At 35.4% G+C, this 18064-nt stretch overlaps 1 protein-coding gene across 1 annotated transcript in view; it reads left to right on the top strand.

The window, feature by feature from the left end:
• The window catches only part of CCDC73 (coiled-coil domain containing 73), a 173584-nt gene that overhangs the window by 110139 nt on the left and 45381 nt on the right, over nt 1-18064 (top strand). The window contains 2 exon segments of the mRNA XM_006864869.1: nt 8352-8462; nt 12636-12770. Of these exon segments, the coding sequence (XP_006864931.1) occupies nt 8352-8462; nt 12636-12770 (246 nt within the window).

The raw sequence follows: 18064 nt of genomic DNA, 5'->3' as shown, positions 1-18064 counted from the left end.
AGTGTCCTTATATGCATATGAAAGTTTGCCAAGGAATAAGGAAGACTGGAGAAGAATTGATGCATTCAAATTATGATGTTGCCAAAGAATATTGAATATACCACGGACTGTCAGAAGGATAAACGAATCTGTCTTGAAAAAGGTGCACCCAGAATGCTCCTTAGAAGCAAGTATGATGAGACTTCATCTTACGTACTTTGGACATGTTATCAGGAGGGATCACACCCTGAAGAAGGACATCATGCTTGGTAAAGTAGAGGGTTAGTGATGGATTGACACTGTGGCTGCAGCACTAGGCTCAAACATAACTAAAATTGTGAGTATGGTGCAGGACTGGACACTGTTTAGTTCTATTGTGCATAGAGTCACTATGAGTAGGAACTGATTTGACAGCACATAACAAAAACAACAAGAGGACAGTAGCACAAGACCTGGGGACTTTGGTCCTCTTGCAGTCATGGTCCTGTCTTCCTCTGCCTGCCCTGGATGATTTCACAGCTACCATCTCTTGGATCTTTTGGTGCTCTAGACCCTGCCTACTCTACCTAACCTCTTCCTCCCAGTTCCTGCCCTGAAACTGCTGCTTGATGGTTGACTGGGTCATACTGGTGGATAAAAGCCTATGTTCTGTTGTTGCCCTTCAACCTCAGATGGTAGCATAGGTGTCAGCAGAGGGGATTGGGATTGGGTGCTTGTATAGCATTTTGGGGTATGATATGGTGGTGAGCCTCGGCCTAACTCCAATCCAGGTATTAAGTGTATTCCTTCTTGAAAGTTACAGTCCCTTGGAAGTTACCTGTTTACCATGGTAACACTGTGACAGAGAGAAACATAGTGGAAAGAAAGAACAGTGTAATATTTTAGTACCTTTAATGGCACTTTTTCCTCACCTTTTATCATTTTGCACTGAAACCCCACAAATTATATAGTTTGCCCTGGCAGAAGCCACAGCATTGAACAGAACCAAACTTAACTTGAACGATGGATGATTTATCTCTTCACCCTTGATGGATTATGACCACTCATGTAAAGAGAATTTTGCCTTTCTTATTTCTCATGCCTTTCCAAACTATTGTAGGCATTAGACCTTCCTCTTCTAGAAAAGGAAGATGTTCCAGAGTCAAACCCCTCCTTCTCCTTAACCCCTTTATGTACCCCAATGAATAAATAAAGTATTAAAAAAAATAATCAACTCTCTAAAGGTCCAGTTGATTAGCAAGTATTCCCCCTCCATTAGCTTTTTAGGATGGACATCAGAGATTAGCTAATTTTACAAAATAACTAATGTCAGAAAAAAACAACAACTATTAAGTGATGTAGTTAAAGACTTAGTAGAATCAGTGGCAAAACCAGGATTCAGTTTTTGTTCTGATTCTAATCCAGCACTATTTCTGCAACATTACACTGTTAACATGCTTTTCCTTGATCTATGAGACCTACCAATTTTGTTAGATCAGCTATATTAAAACTGCAACTCTTAAATTGCCTGTTGATAAACTTTAAATTCAGCATTTATGTAGTTTTGGACTGCAGTAATCATAGAAATATAGTCGTATTTTTCTTTGAGATAATGATGACTATAAATGTGGTTCCAGGATCTTGTAATTATGACTGCCAACATCTTAGATAATCCAAATGTCTCTCCTCTTTAGCCACAATTACTTTTTGAGCCTTGATGATAATTTGTTGTACACTGTTAATTTGATTCAGATTCACAGCAACCCTACAGGAAATCCCAGAGGATTTCCCAGACTGTAATCTTTATGGGGGCTGATGGCCAGACCTTTCAGAGCCACTGGTAAGTTTGAACTGATGACCCTTTCATTAGCAGTCAGGCTCATAACCACTGTGCCACCTATGCTCCTTTGCCGCCAAGTTGACTCTGCTATTCAAATATAAGACAGAGTAGTAAAACTACCCTTTAGGGTTTCTAAGGAGTCCTGGTGTGGTGTTGTAGGTTAAACACTGGACCACAAGGTCAGTTTGAATCACAAGGTTGGCAATTCAAACTCACCAACTGTGCCTCAGAAACCCTATACAGGGTTGCTATGAATCAGAATCAGCTCCACAACACTTAACAACAACAGCAATGTGTACAGAAGCAGATTACCACATCTTTCTCCAATGAAACAGCTGGTGGTTTCAAACAACCAAGCTTTCAGTGAGCAGCTGAGCACTTAACCACTGTGCCACTAGGGATCCTCTTGATATAGATGATCTTTATTTCATGCAGTAAAATTTCAAAATATTAGTAAGAACAGGGCAAAGTTGCCAGCTTTTTATTTTGATAAGTAAGAACATTAAGAATAAATAATCTTCCACCATCACTTTCACTTTCTAAAAGAACATTTTAACAAAAAAAGTATATTAAGGACTTAATCTCAGAAGAAAAGACAATTCTTTGCAAGAAAATATATTTGATGACCTTATATTGACATTTTTGCCATGGACCAGTGAAAATTTTGTCACGGATCAGTACTTATCTGCAGACTAGTATTTGAGAACCACTGATATATAGTACAACAAAATATTAATGTTTAACTGATGCTGAGGTTTGCACTGTGTAGATAGCTCAAGTGTTTTCTTGAGAAGCATTCTAATTCCACCTGTACTAAAAGGGATCATTACTCTTGATAATGGCTTGCTATTTTCCAGTGCTCTGCAATCATGCTGTCTTCTGTTTTATATTTTTTAGTAGCACAATTTGGAGAATGGAGACCTAAATTCTCATTATAGAGAGTATTCTCTATTATGATTCATAGCTTAGTATTAATAAAGATAATTAGGTTTTGGTAAATTAAACCATTAACAAATGGTTTTATTTTAGCATTTCGCAATATCCATTTTTTACAGAGATGGCTTTTTGATTTGTTAATCCAGATCCAAGTAGTATCAAACAATTTTCCAATAGAATATAAACTTCATGAGGGTGGTAATATTTGCCTCTCTTTTTCACTGTTATAGCACAAGAACTTAAAATAGTGCCTGGCACACAGAAGTTCATTAAATTTTATTAAATGAATAAATTCCCCAAATTCAGATATTGCATATCAGGTCTTCTGGTTGAACTGAACATACACTATCACTTCTACCTCCTTCTGAAACAGCAATAAAATGACATTTATTTGAAGGACATAAATCCAGAATGACGAGACAATAGTGAGAAGAAACAAACAAAAAAATTGTTAAAGTGGGAACATGCAGAACAATTGGTAATTTACTTAGTACATGATGGAAAGTAGAAACTGAAGCCAAAGCTACAGAAATGGTCAGGAATTGCATCATGTGCCTCTGGAAGTAGGGTATGCAGCTGAAGCCCAAACTTGAAGATATGTATAAGCCATTGCATCCCAAGATTCTTCTCCACCCTGTACAAGTAAGCAGTGCCTTTCTCCTAGTTGGCAAAAAATTAAAAGTTTACTTTGGAAAGTTTGACAGGACAACTGAGATAGGAGGGGTCCAGTGGTGTGCTGGAGGCAGCTTGTACCAGTGAAGTCTAATTGTTAGATATTAAGAAATTATTACATCGGCAGTAGCTTGGACCTGAACATGATGGGAGTATTTAGCACTAAAGAAATTGACAAATGCTGCAAATCTGCTCCCCCTCCCACACACCCCCAGCGTACCACTGGGAGTATTATATTGAAAACAGAATGAAGAGTCTAAATACTGAATGGTAAGACCTCCATCCCACTTTCCCTGTTCAGAGGTCAGCTAGGCTTATAACTTTCAAGCAGAGAATGGATGATTCTTTTCTGGGGAAACTAGTCTACCCAAGAAAAGAGTAGAGATGCTACTGTTAAATTCTCCCAGTGGAAAAGCCAACTAGATTAACCAATAATGAAGGCCACTGTTTTACAAATCTTTCAACCAGCTTTGAATACCTCATTCTTAAATATGAACAGTCAGTCAAGAATCAATGGACAATTGAAGAAAAGTCTCCAAAATGAAATACAGACTAAACAAACAGCATCATGAAAAGAACTCAGAGAAACTCAGGCAATACCCTTTGTTAAGGAAAATATATTAATTCAAAAAATTAGAACCCAGAGGCTATAGAAAATTCATAGAATAAAATAGAGTCCTTGAAGTAAAGCTTATTACAGGCATAAGAAAGCAGTGAAAACTTTGAAAGATAGTATTGAGATATCCTTCAAGAAAATGTAACTGAAAGACAAAAAATGTGCGTGTCAGTCATTTCCTGTCACAACCCATACATTCATCTAAAAGAAACTGCCCCGTTTTTGCCAGTTTCATTTTTTTAGAGGCTCTATCCTTCCATTCAAATTTGAACCCATTGCTCTCTAAGTCAGCTGCACAGATCAAGTTCTTTCTTCACATTTACCTTGAGGATTCCCTTCTCTTTTGATTCCAACTCATATCAACTCTGTATGATCCAGTAGAACCTCCCCGTAGGCTATAATCTTTAAGGGTCTTTTTAGGCTGAGCAGCCAAGTGCTTAACTATTTCACTACCATGGCTCCCTATCATGCCTAGTCTGGTGTGGTGCTGTGCGATAAGTATTGAACTGCTATCTGCAATAGGTTCAAACCCACCAGCCGTTCCTCAGAAACCCTAAACAGAATCATTATGAGTCAGACTTAATTGCATTTAACCATAACCGAAAGACAGGTATGAATATTGTTGCATCCCTGGGTAATACAAATGTTAAATGCTCAGCTGAAAGGTTGGAGATCTGAAGTCACCCAAGATGTCTCAGAAAACATCAGAACATCCAGTGAAGCTTTGAAAAATCCTATGGAACAGTTCTACTCTGCACACATGAGTGGGAATGTACTTGACAGCAGATAACCAGAAGAAGATAAATACCATAGTACATTGTCTCATGCACTACTTTGTAATTTGTATATCTTTTTTCTAAGCTTTATTATGAATTGAGTGAAGGTTTACAGGGTAGATCATCAGTTTTGCATTCAATAAATCATTGCAATGATTACTGTCCCCTCCATGTACCATCAGTTAACAGTATTAACCTATATTGCCTCCCCCCTTTTTTTGATGTACACATACCACACTGAATATACATATTCATTTAAATGACCAAAGGGCACATTTTGCAATCCAGCCTCCTGCCCTCCGTCACACCGCAATTGCCCTATCTCTCTATGCCATCCCCTCTGCCACCCTCTCTGTTGTCACCGTTTTTCTGGTTAGGATCCCATGTTCCACTCATTCTCTTCTCTTTTGATAGTCATAGGGTTTTGACAGATTAACTGCAGCCCCCTTTCACTTACACCTCTTCTACAATTACAGTTGTGGCAATCACCATTAGTCCTGATAACAGTTACTCACAATTAAATCATAAAATCCTATCCTTATCATCCCCCATCCCCTTTCACCAGACCCACCTGGACAAGAGTAAAACTATTCAATGAGGATTCTATTTTACCCCTCTCTTTCAGACACTAAGCACCCTCATGAAAGCTTCTTAACCAGCCACTTTTTACCTTTATTTGTTGTTGATGTTAAGTGCTGTTGAATTGGTTCTGATTCATAGTTACCCCATATAGGGTTTCTGAGGAGCAGCTGGTGAGCTTGATCCACAGACCTTGCAGTTCAAACATACTTTGTATGTAGTCCAGTGCATTAACCCACAGTGCCACATCAAGACTCCTCATGCCTTTATAGCTTCCCATTTTTGATAGCCAAAGTCTAAGATGCCCATCCCTATCAACCCAGTGTACTGAGAAGGCAAACTTGATACTTAATATGAAGAATCCTTTCCTTTTGGTTGGAATTTTGGGCAACTTCATCTATAAGCAAAAGTCCAGTTTATCATATTGTAGCAATTTATGCTTGCTCCCTGTATCAAACTTCTTTATCTGATCGGGTTCTGGTCTGCTAATCATCCAAGCTAGGTCAAATAGATAGGACTATCTGCAAGTATGGGAGTTCTTGGACTCCTCCCCTGACTTCTGACCAGCTGGCTGCTGCACTCTTAATGTTTTTGGTTTCTTGTAGTAGTGTTTTGTAATTTTCTTTGAATATGTCTTTTGTTTCTCTGGTTAGATTTATTCCTAAATATTTCATCCTTTTGGTGACTACTGTAGATTGTATTGTTTTCTTAATTTCCTTTTATGAGATGTCTTTTTTAGTATAGAGGAATCTAATTGATTTTTTTAATGTTGATCTTGTACTTTCCCATTTTGCTGAATCTTCCAGTCAGTTCCAGTAGTTTTTTTGCTGAGTGTTTGGGTTTTTCTATGTTTAGGATCATATCATCTACAGATAAAGTTTTACTTCTCCTTTACCAATTTGGATGCTGTAATTTGTATATTTTCTTAAATATAGTATGCTGTCTACAGGCTTTAAAACATTTGTTAGAATGTAGTTAAATATCTGTTTATTAAACACCATTATAAATATTCAGAAAATGTCCTATTATCATTCACACCTAGAAATTTAAAAGAGAACATGACTTTTGCATAAATCATTATCTTAAAGTAGAGGCAATACAAACTAAGGACTCATTGGGTGCTCTCAAAGTGCATAGCACTTTATGAACTGGAGAATAGAGAACTAGAGAATAGAATCTTCAGGTTAAAATTATATATTTGTCTTATAATGCTTTTTACTAGGTTAGTTGCCATAACTTTACATATTTATATATTTACTTATTGATATTATGATGTAACTGGGAGTTCTTAAAATAAGTGGAATATTTTGCAGTCTTTAAAATGAGATAAATCTATTTGTGGTGTTGAGTGTGTATTACTGAGTCAGTTCTGACTCATAGCAACCCTTTATAGGGTTTCTGAGACTGTAAATCATTATGGGAGCAGAAAGCCTCATCTTTCTCCTATGGAGTTGTGGGTAAACATGAACTGTGACCTTGTGGATAGCAGCCCAGTTTGTAATCCATTACACTACCATGGCTCCTTTGATCTCTATGTAATGATATAGAAAGTAACTAACATATATTGTTCATTGTTGATTTTTAAAAACAGATTACAGAGTAGTGTAGTATTATGGTACAGTATCATAGATATGTATTTTTTAAAACGTTTTTATTGTGAACTGAGTGATAGTTTACATGGGAGAACATTGGTTTTATACTCATAGTTTCATTGCAATAATTACAATCTCCTCTGTGCATCATCATTCAACAGTATTTGCTTCTATTCCCTCTGTTTGTTTGATTTTTGGGGGGAGATGTACACAAAAACACTTAGAAACATATAATCATTTAAACAACCAAAGGACACATTCTGCAAGTTTGCCTCCTAGCCGCTAGCACTCAGCCTTTCTCTTTCCATAGGTCTAGTATCCTCAGCTGCCCTCTCATCTATATTTTTTAAGATATATTTTACATACTTGTATGCTTATACATGGTGGTGCTGTAGGATAAGCACTGGACTGCTAATGCCAGATCATCAGTTCAAACCCATGAGCCACTCCTCAGAAACCCTGTACAGCATTACTATGAGTTGGAACTGACTTGATGTCACATAACAACAACAACATGCTTTTATACAATTTTTGGAAGGTTGCAAAAGAAATTGCTAGAGTGGTTATTTCTGTGGAGGAGAAATGGAGAACTTTCAGTTTTCGTTTTGCACAATTTTTACCGTGAGTGTACATAGCTTTAATAATAATAAACAGATGAACTTAAAAACTCCAGCTATATTGGACAGGTATGTAAGAGATTTTAACAATTTTTCTTTTATACACATTTACTTGGATTATCAACAGACATTGATGAAATCTAGTAATACTGGTGACCCTGACTTTAAAACTTACCTTGTTTTAGAAAAAAAAATGGTAGTATTGTTCATCTGTAAAGACGTTTTTAGGGAGAGATAGTGATTCTGTTGTGCCAATTTAATGAAGTAATTAAGTTAATATGGTAAGTATTTAAGCTCTACTAAAAAAGTGTTCATTTGAAATTAGAAATTGAAATTGTATTTAAGAGTTTTCTAGTCACTTAATTCCAAGAATAAATAGATAAAGGAAAAAAAAGGTTCTGTGGTTGTTAATTTTTTTTTTTTTTAGTAAGGTAAGACTGGATTATGCTACACTTCGTATTTTTCAGTGCTGTACTTTATATTACTTTTTCAGTACATTAAAACTTATGCAGTGAAACTGAATAATGGCAATGTTTTTATACCCTTTTATAGCCCTTTCTTTTTCATAACCTCCCCCTATTTCCTGTTAGCTCAACTATAAGCACCTTTCTGTTAATTTATGAAAATTATTGTTGAGATAACACATTATCACTGATCTGTATGGCACTTTCAGCATGTTGAAAGCAAAGGTCCAAGCAACATAAAACACATCAAACTTCATTAATGTGGTATTGATTATTTTTTGGATAATTAATTTTATTGCAGATCCTTGAAAGAGATAATGAGCTGCAAAGGGAGAAGGTAAAAGAAAATGAAGAAAAGTTCCTTAATCTTCAAAATGAGCATGAGAAAGCACTAGGAACTTGGAAAAAACATGTAGGTTTATTAAGTAGTAAACTATTAAACTATTTTAGGTAACTATAGACATTTAAAATAACTATTAAAGGCTAAGAAAATAGTGCAAAAATAATACAGGAATAAAGTCAGACACAGTTGTGGTTTTTTTGCAGTCATATTTCTAAGAAATGAATGCTTTTTAAAAGCTAAATTTAATAAAATTTCCTTAATGTTTTCATGCATGGAAGACCACAAATATACAAGTGTGTGTGTATAATTTGAATAGCTTCTCATATATGACAAATAAATAGTTATTTTTTCATAAAACCATTGCATAATATTTTATTTAAAAATTTAAGTAAGTAAGTATATATATAGGTATTATCATTAGGTGACATATTTAGCTTTCCTCAGCAGTTTTGTTGACAAGTATCAAAGCCATTTTAGACCATGTATGCAGTACTTAAGTTCGATGGTATTATTTTATCGTAAGAGTTTATTATAAATTTAGAGCTATGTTATAAACATGACTATTTCCTTAAAATGACTCTAACAGGCTAAATAAAGCTATGAGATTAAAAGGAAATATAAACTCAAATATGCTAATCATAATCCCCCCTTCCAAAAAAAAAATCGGTTGAGATACAAAAATGAAACATTAATTTTCTCTGGAGAGATCCCCTAAGGGGGGGAAAAAAAATGACTGATTTAAGAAAATAGGCCTTTAGTTTCAGTGGTGATACCTCAATATATAATTTGGATAAAATTGGTTTTGCCCAAGAAGTTTTAGATGATATAGTCATTTTATAACCATTATGTTTTAGTGTAGCGGAAGAAGAAAAAGCTGCTTTGGTTCTCTAAGAGTTTTCTTGATTGGTGGGGCAGAACTCTTTAATTTTATTTCTATCTCTGTGTAAGTTTTTCACTGTTCTTTGGTGAAGGAGAATTACAATATGATTATTAATATGAGGTCAAGATTGGTTTAAAAAAATAAAGATACTGACATGGATAAGTTGTAATTACATAAATTGTTCTGTTTTATTTGGCCTTCAAAAATAAACAATGACAGAAAGGACTGTGCAGATATTAAGATATACTAATACTATTAAATAATGTATTTAAAATTCATTAAAATTATGAAGAACAGTGTTATTGTGTCAATTTGATTTTGGCTAGCCAGGTGCTCATTTTTAACTCTTCCCTATTGCCTTACTATTTAATAAAGAATGAGGAAAATCATGGAAGCCCCCAAATGTGCATTTTCAAGGGTGATTAATCTGATCTGAAGAAAACATAAGATATATGAAATATGACATTGGAAAATTAGTTAAGATCTGCTTCTGCAGGGCTCCTCAATAAGGCAGTTGAATTTTATTTTATAGGCAATTAGGAGTCATTGAGAGTTTTTAAACAGAGATGTGACATAGACCTGTGTTTTAGAAAAAAATTCTAACAACAATATGGAAAATGGCTTTATGAAAAGAGCCCAGTAAAAATAATATTGCAGTAATCTAGCCATGAGCCTTGTTGTTAAGTGCCATCAAGTCTGTTCTAACTCATAGCAAAACTTATAGGGTTTCTGAGGAGTGGCCTGTGAGCTTGAACCACCAACCTTGTGGTTCAAAATGACCTTGCAGTCCAGCACATTAACCAACAGCGTCACACTAGAACCCTGTAACCTGTGAGGGTATAAATTCAGACGACAATAATAAGAACAGAGAAGAGAGATAGATGCAGGGGACATTTTGGAGATAGAGTTGGCAGAGTTAGTGATTTTTGTATAAAATGGATATTGAAAGAGAAAAAGTCAACTATGACTCTGTAATTATTATAACTAGTCGAATAATAATGTCATTAACTGACATAAGGAATGTAAAAGAAGAAACAGATTTAGGGGATGAAAATAATTAGTTTAATTTAGGAATTGTTGAATTTATGGGGCCTGTAGGAGTCCTGGTGTGGTGCTGTGGGCTAATGCGTCAGACTGCAGTCATTTGAACAGCAAAGTCGGTAGTTTGTGTTCCTTGGAAGCCCTATACAGGGTCGCTATGGGTCAGAATCGATTCGATGGCACTAAACAACAACAAACAGGCTCGGATAAGATGTGACTCTAAGGAGAGAGAGTGGGGGAGAAGATATAAATTTAAGATTTATTAGCATAATGATGAAACTTGAAGTTAGAGAAGCAATATGGAAGGAGTAGAAAACTTGAGACAAGTACTGAAGAGAGAAACACTTTGGGGAATTACAGACTTTCTGAGTGGCTAATATATTTTTTTAGAGTAAAAGGGGAGATAAAAAAGAGAAGAGGATCATGGTAGAGTAGTATCATGGGAAGTCAAGAGAAGAGGATGCTTCAAGAACAGAATAGTCAAAGGTTACAGAGCTCCTAAATGGTATGAGACTTAAGGAAATGCTTTTGCTTATTTGTGGGTGATATTAGCAAAAATGATCAATAAACCAAAGAAGGCAGAAGTCAGGTTATTAACTAGTGATGAAAAGTTAGAATTTGAAAATAACAAATGAGGACTATTTTAAGAAGTAAGAGAGACAGAGCAGTTGGATCAAGAAGGAAAGAAAAAATTGGGGAATGTGAAAAGAACATTTTTGCAAGTTGAGGGGGAGATGCTGTAGAGGGAGTGACTTATCTTGTGTCATATTTGAAGAAACCCTATACATGGTTGCTTTAAGTGAAGAGGACTTAAAATATTTACTGATGAAGATCAAAGACCATAGCCTTCAGTGTGGATTGTATCTAAATGTAAAGAAAACAAAAATCCTCACCACTAGACCAATAAACAACATTCTTATCAGTGGAGAAAAGATTGAAGTTGTCAAGGACTTCATTCTTCTTGGATAAATTATCAACACTCATGGAAGCCGCAGTCAAGAAATCAAACAACATATTGCATTAGGCAAATCTGCTGCACAAGACCTTTTTAAAGCGTTGAAAAGCAAAGATATCAGTTTGAGGACTAAGGTGTTCCTGACCCAAGCCATGGTATTTTCAATAACCTAATATGCATGTGAAAGTTGGACAGTAAATAAGGAAGACTGTAGAAGAATTGATGCTTTTGAGTTATGGTGTTGGAGGAGGATATTGAAAGTGCCATGGGCTGCCCACAGAACCAATAGATCAGTGTTGGAAGAAGTGCAGCCAGAGTGCTTCTTGGAGGCCAAGATGACCAAACTTCGTCTATCATACTTCGGACATACTGTCAGGAGGGACAAGTCGCTGGAGAAGGATATCATGTTTGGTCAGGTGGAGGGTCAGAGAAAAAGGTCTCAGTGAGATGGATTGGCCAAGTGGCAGCATCAATGGGCTCAAGCATGGCAACAATAGTGACGTTGGCTCAGGGTCGGGCAATGTTTCATTCTGTTGTGTGAGTCGGCACTTATTCGATGGCACCTAACAACAACAAATGCAGGGTTGCTATGAGTCAGAACTGACTTGATGTCACTTAACAACAACACGAAAGAGTACTCTATGGCTTATGAGAGTTTATAGCCAGTGAGAGCTCATTTATAGATGCAAGAAATTAGTTGAAGTGACCATTTCTGTTATATTACTTAGTGCGCTGTACTCTTCATCTGAAATCTGCTTTTGAATCTATTTTAACTTACAGCAACTCTATAAGACAGAGTAGAACTGCTCCATAGAATTTTTGAGACTGTAAATCTTTACATGAACAAACAACCCCTGACTTTTCAGTTAGCAGCCCATCACTTAATCCACTATGCCACAGGAGCTACTCATTCCTCATCTAGTTGACTTAAACTCTATATATCCAATTTGTAAGAAGAGAATAAAACTTTTGGGAAGCAATGAAGATTTCTCATAGTATTTTTATAGCATTTTTAGAATTAAAATATTTCATCTTTTTTCATTTGTAACAAGAGCTAGTTTAATGTGGTAATTAAGAATACAGCCCTTAGATTTAGTTTTGGTTTATATCCTGACTGCCATTTTATATCCATGTCATCTTGGACAGGTAGCTTGATTTCTGTGGAGCTGATATTTCAGGATAAAAATAACACATGATACCAATGTGTTATTCTGAGTACCAATAATCATTCGATAAATAGTAATCATTTGATATCTTCTAATATTAATACTTTATGATTTTTATTTACTTTAACCATTTCCAAAAACCTGTGTTAGTGAAGTATTCTATGAAACATTTATAATTAAATTAAATTTATAATTAATAGGTTGAAGAACTTAATGGAAAAATTAATGAAATTAAAAATGAATTCTCATCACTTAAAGAAACTCATATTAAGTTACAAGAACAGTATAACAAAATATGTGATCAGCAAATGTTTGAGGAAGACAAGAACTTACAGGTAAAATTCAAGTATGTTGGGGGTATAAAACTGCTATATTAACGTTATCACTAATGATATTTTTCCTGCTATATACTTTCAATTTCTTAATTAAAAAAAAAAAAAAGAATGTAAGCAGGTTGCCTATAATACATTTTCAACTGATTTGCTGTGTACAGTGTAAGGTAAAGACTAAGGCCTTTTTTGTAGATATGGGTCTCCAGTTGTTCTAGCACACACATGTTGAATGTAGTATTCTTTCTATCAAAGTACTTTGGTACTTTCATTGAAAATCAATTGACCAGATATATGTGTATCTGTTTCTGAACTTTATTATGTTCTATTGATTCTATATCTTAAGCCAATATCACATTATCTTTTTATGGTATAGCTTTTAAAAAAAAAAAAAATCTTAAAATGAGGGAGTATAAGTCCTAAGTCCTTCAATTTTGTTGCTCTTTTTCAAAATTGTTTTGACTATTTTAGGTCATTTGCATCTCCATATAACATTGGGTCAATTTGCCAAATTCTAAAAATATCTATGAGAGTTTGACTGGGCTTGGGGTTAATGAATAGATTAATTTGAGAGAATTGACATCTTAAAAATATTGAGGCTTCCAATCCATAAATATGGTTTACCTTTCTATTTACTTAAGTATTGTTAAATATCTCTCAGTAATGTTTTATAAATTTCATTGTACAGGACTTAGTAAATTTATGAATACTTCATGTTTTGGGATCCTAATATAAATAGTGTTTACATTTTTAAATTGTTCTTTGCTAATATATAAACTTATATATACTTTTAAATTAACTTATTCGTTTTAGTAGTTTTTGTTGTTGTTAAATCTTGAGCTTTCTGTATACATGATCATGTTACCTATAAATTTAAGGCTCTTTTACTTTTTTTCTATTCCATATGCATTTTATTTATTTTTCTCAACTTCTTTTGCTAACTAGGACCTTCTAGTACAATGCTGAATGAAAGTTGTGAAAGTGGCCATGCTTGCTTTTTTTCTCATCTCAGGCGGAGAGTATTTAGTCTTTTACTGTTTCATATTACGTTAGGTATAGATTTTTATATATCTCTTTTATCAAGTTGAGGAAGTTCTCTATTCCTTGTTTGCTGAGCTTTTACCATTGAATAGGTGTTAAATTTTGTCAAATGCTTTTTCTGTGTCTATTTATATGATCTTATTTTTCTATATTATGTTGATAAGAAGAACTGCATTAATTGCTTTCCAAATGTTAAAATAATTTTGCATTTCTGGAATAAACTCCAGTTGGTTGTATTATCCATTTTACATATGCTAGATCTGGTTTGCTAATTTGTTAAAAAGTTGGCTTATTAGTTATACTGCTTTCCTTTATGTTTTTGTTACCTTAGAGCAAGGATCAGCAACTTTTTTTCTGTAAAAAGACAGGTGGTAAATATTTTGTATTTTACAAGCCATATATTCTCTGTAACAACTGCTCAGCTATGAATTTGTATCACAAAAGCAGCTAAAGATAATGGATAAACAAATAGGCATGGTTGTACACCAGTAAAAATTTATTTACATTCACAGAAAATGGGCTAAATTTGACCCTCTGGCCATCGTTTGCCAACCCCTGCTTTAGAGTTTAATTTATCACAATATACTTTCAAATAATGCTATACCAAATACTCTGGTAAAGTAAGAAGCTTAGAATAGTTTATCTTCATTTTCTCCTTCCTGTCCTTTGTGCTATTATTGGTACACATTTTATTTCTCCATATATTATAAACCCAACAATATACTGCTATTTATTTTACCATAAACAATTGGTTATCTGGTAAAGAAAATTAAAAATTAAATAAGATATTTTATAGACATCCATATTTATCATTTCTAATACTTTTCATTTTTTTGTGTAGATACAGGCTTCCACCTAATATCAAATTTGTTCAGTCTCAAGAACTTTTTTTAACATTTCTTTTCTCTTTTAGGTTTTTATTGTGAACTGAGTGATAGTTTATAGGAGAACATTGATAGCTTATAGGAGTACCATCATTTCATTGCAATGCTTACAATCTCCTCCGTGCATCATCATTCAACCATATTTGCTTCCATTCCCTCTATTTTTTTGGGGGGTGGGGGTGGGGGTTGTTGTTGTTATATGCCGTGGAGTTGGTTCTGACTCATAGTGACCCTGTACAGGGTTTCTGAGGCTGTAAATCTTTACAGGAGCAGAAACCTCATCTTTCTTCAGTGGAACAGCTGGTAGTTTTGAACTGCTGACCATGAGTGAAGCAGCCCAGAGAAATGTACACAGAAACACTCAGGAATATATAATAATTTAAACAACCAGAGGGCACATTTTGCAAGCCTGCCTCCTGCTCACCAGCACTCCGTCCCTTTCTTTCCGTGAGTCCAGGGTCCCCAGCTCCTCCCTTTCTCCATGTCCTCATCTCTTCCTCCATCTCTGGTGTTGCTGCTTCTTTGGATAGGGTCCCACATTCCACTGGTTCTCTCCTCCCTTGATGGTTCTAGGGTCCTCTGTTTCTGGGCTGTAAGATTAACTTCTTCCCCGTTTTTGTTACAAAACTTTTACCTTTACAATTATGACATTTGCTTTAGCATCGCTACCCTAGAGAGCAAGTTTTACAGTCTCCTCTGACACTCATTTTTGTTTTTTACTTCTTTCTTGTCTTCTTAATGGCCTTTTGCTTTCTTCGCATATGCTGTTCTTGGTGTTAGCCCACAACTCTTCTGGTCTTTGTCTTTAGTGTCTGATTCATGAAATCTGTGCTTCAAATTATCTCTAAATTCAGGTGAGATATGTTCAAGGTCATATTTTGGCTCTCGTGGATTGGTTTAATTTTCTTAAGCTTCAGCCTAAACTTGATTATGAGCAATAGATGGTGTGTTCCACATTCTGCCCCTGGCCTTGTTTTGACTGATGATATGGAGCTTTCCCACCATCTCTTTACACATATAGTCAATTTGATTTCTGTATATTCTATATGGCAAGGTCTATGTATATGTTGTTGTTGTTAAGTACCATGGAGTCAGTTCCGACTCATAGTGACCCTACACAGGGTTTCCTATGTGTATAGTCGTCTTTTATGTTGCTTAAAAAAGGTATATGCAATGAAAAAGTCATTGGTCTTGCAAAATTCTATCATGTGATCTCCAGCATAATTTCTATCACCAAGGCCGTATTTTCCAACTACTGATCCTTCATCTTTGTTTCCAACCTTTGCATTCCAATTGCCTGTAATTATCAATATATCTTGATTACATGTTTGATCAATTTCAGACTGAAGAGATTGCTAGAATTCTTCAATTTTATCTTCACTGGCCTTAGTGCTTGATGCATAAATTTAAATAATAATTATATTAACAGGGATTCCTTTTAGCTATATATATATATATTATCCTATTACAAACAGCATTGTCCTTCAAGACAGATCTTGATATGTTCTTTTTGTTGGTGAATGCAATGTAATTCCTCCTCAATTTGTCATTCTCGGTATAGTAAACCATGTAATTGTCAGATTCAAAATAGCTAATGCCAGTGCATTTCAGCTCACTAATGCCTAGGATATCAGTCTTTATGCATCCCATTTCATTTTTTACAATTTCCAGTTTTCCTAGATTCATACTTCATACATTCCATGTTCTGATTATTAATGGATGTTTGTCTTCATTTTGAAAAGAATTGAAGACATTGGTAAGGAACAAATTTCTGAGAGTTGATGGAATGCAAATTGAAAATTTTCAACAAACTGACAAAGGCACGCACTCATCTATGCCAAGAAATTTGGAAGACAACTACCTGGAAGAGATCCATACTTGTGCTCATTCCAAAGAGAGGTGACCCAATAGAATGCAGGCATCATCAGATAATATCATTAATACCCCATGCAAGCAAAATTTTGCTAACGATAATTTTAAAATGGCTGCAACAGTACATTGACAGAGAACTTATAGCGGTTCAACCCGGATTCAAAAGAGGATGTGAAATGAGGGATATCATTGTGGACATCCAGTGGATCTTGGCTGAAAGTAGAGAATACTTGTTGTTGTTGTCGTTGTTAAGTGCCATCGAGTTGGTTCCGACCCATAGCGACCCTGTATAGGGTTTCTGAGGGTGTAAATCTTTACGGGAGTAGAAAGCCTCATCTTTCTCCCGCGGAGCGGCTGGTAGTTTCGAACCGCTGACCTTACGGTTCGCAGCCGGATTCGTAACCACTACGCTACCAGAGCTAAAGATGTTTATCTGTGCTTTGTTGACTATACAAACACTTTCAATTGCATGGATCATGACAAATTATGGACTGCATTGTTGTTGTTAGGTGCCACCAAGTCGGTACCAAGTTATAGTGACCCTGTGCACAACAGAATGAAACACTGCCCAGTCATAGGCCAATCTCACAATCATTGCTACACTTGAGCCCATTGATGCTGCCCCCATGCTAATCCATATCATTGGGGCTCTTCATCTTTTTTCCAACCCTCTACTTTACCAAACATGATATCCTTCTCTAGGGACTGGTTCCTCCCACCAATATGTCTGAAGAATGAAAGATGAAGTCTGGTCATCCTGGCTTCCAAGGAGTATTCTGGCTATACTTATTCCAACACAGATCTATTTGTTCTTTTGGCAGTCCACGGTACTTTAAATATTTTCCTCCAGCACCATAACTCAAATGAATCAATTCTTCTACCATCTTCTTATGCATTGTCTAAATTTTGCAAGCCTATGAGGTTATTGAACATACCCTGGCTTGTGTCAGGTGCACTTAGTCCTCAGTCTGACATCTTTGCTCTTCAGCACTTTAAACAGGTCAGCATTATGGAGAATGAGTATTCTGGAACACTTAATTGTACTCATAAGGAACCTATACATAGATCAAAAGGCAGTTGTTTTAACAGAACAAGGGAACACTAAATGGTTTAAAATGAGGAAAGGTGTGTGCCAGGGTTGTATTATTTCACCATACTTATTCAATCTGTAGGCTAAGCAAATAATCAGAGAAGCTGGATTATATGAAGGAAAACGTGGCATCAGGATAGAAAGAAGACTCATTAGCAACCTATGATATGCAGATGATATGCGAATGCTTGCTGAAACCTTGCTTGCTGAATGCAAGATGACTTAAAATACTTACTGAGGAAGATCAAAGACCACAGCCTTTGATAAGGGTTGCACCTCAATGTAAAGAAAACAAAAATCTCACCACTGGACCAATAAATAACAGCACAATAAATGGAGAAAAAATTGAAGCTGTTAAAGTTTTTGTTTTTCTCATATCAACCATCAACACTTGTGGAAGCAGAAGTCAGGAA

The sequence above is a fragment of the Chrysochloris asiatica genome, unplaced genomic scaffold, assembly GCF_000296735.1.
Source record: "Chrysochloris asiatica unplaced genomic scaffold, ChrAsi1.0 scaffold00072, whole genome shotgun sequence".
NCBI lineage: Eukaryota > Metazoa > Chordata > Mammalia > Afrosoricida > Chrysochloridae > Chrysochloris > Chrysochloris asiatica.
Note: the sequence above shows the minus strand (reverse complement) of the source record. Positions and strands in the feature narration are given on the sequence as shown.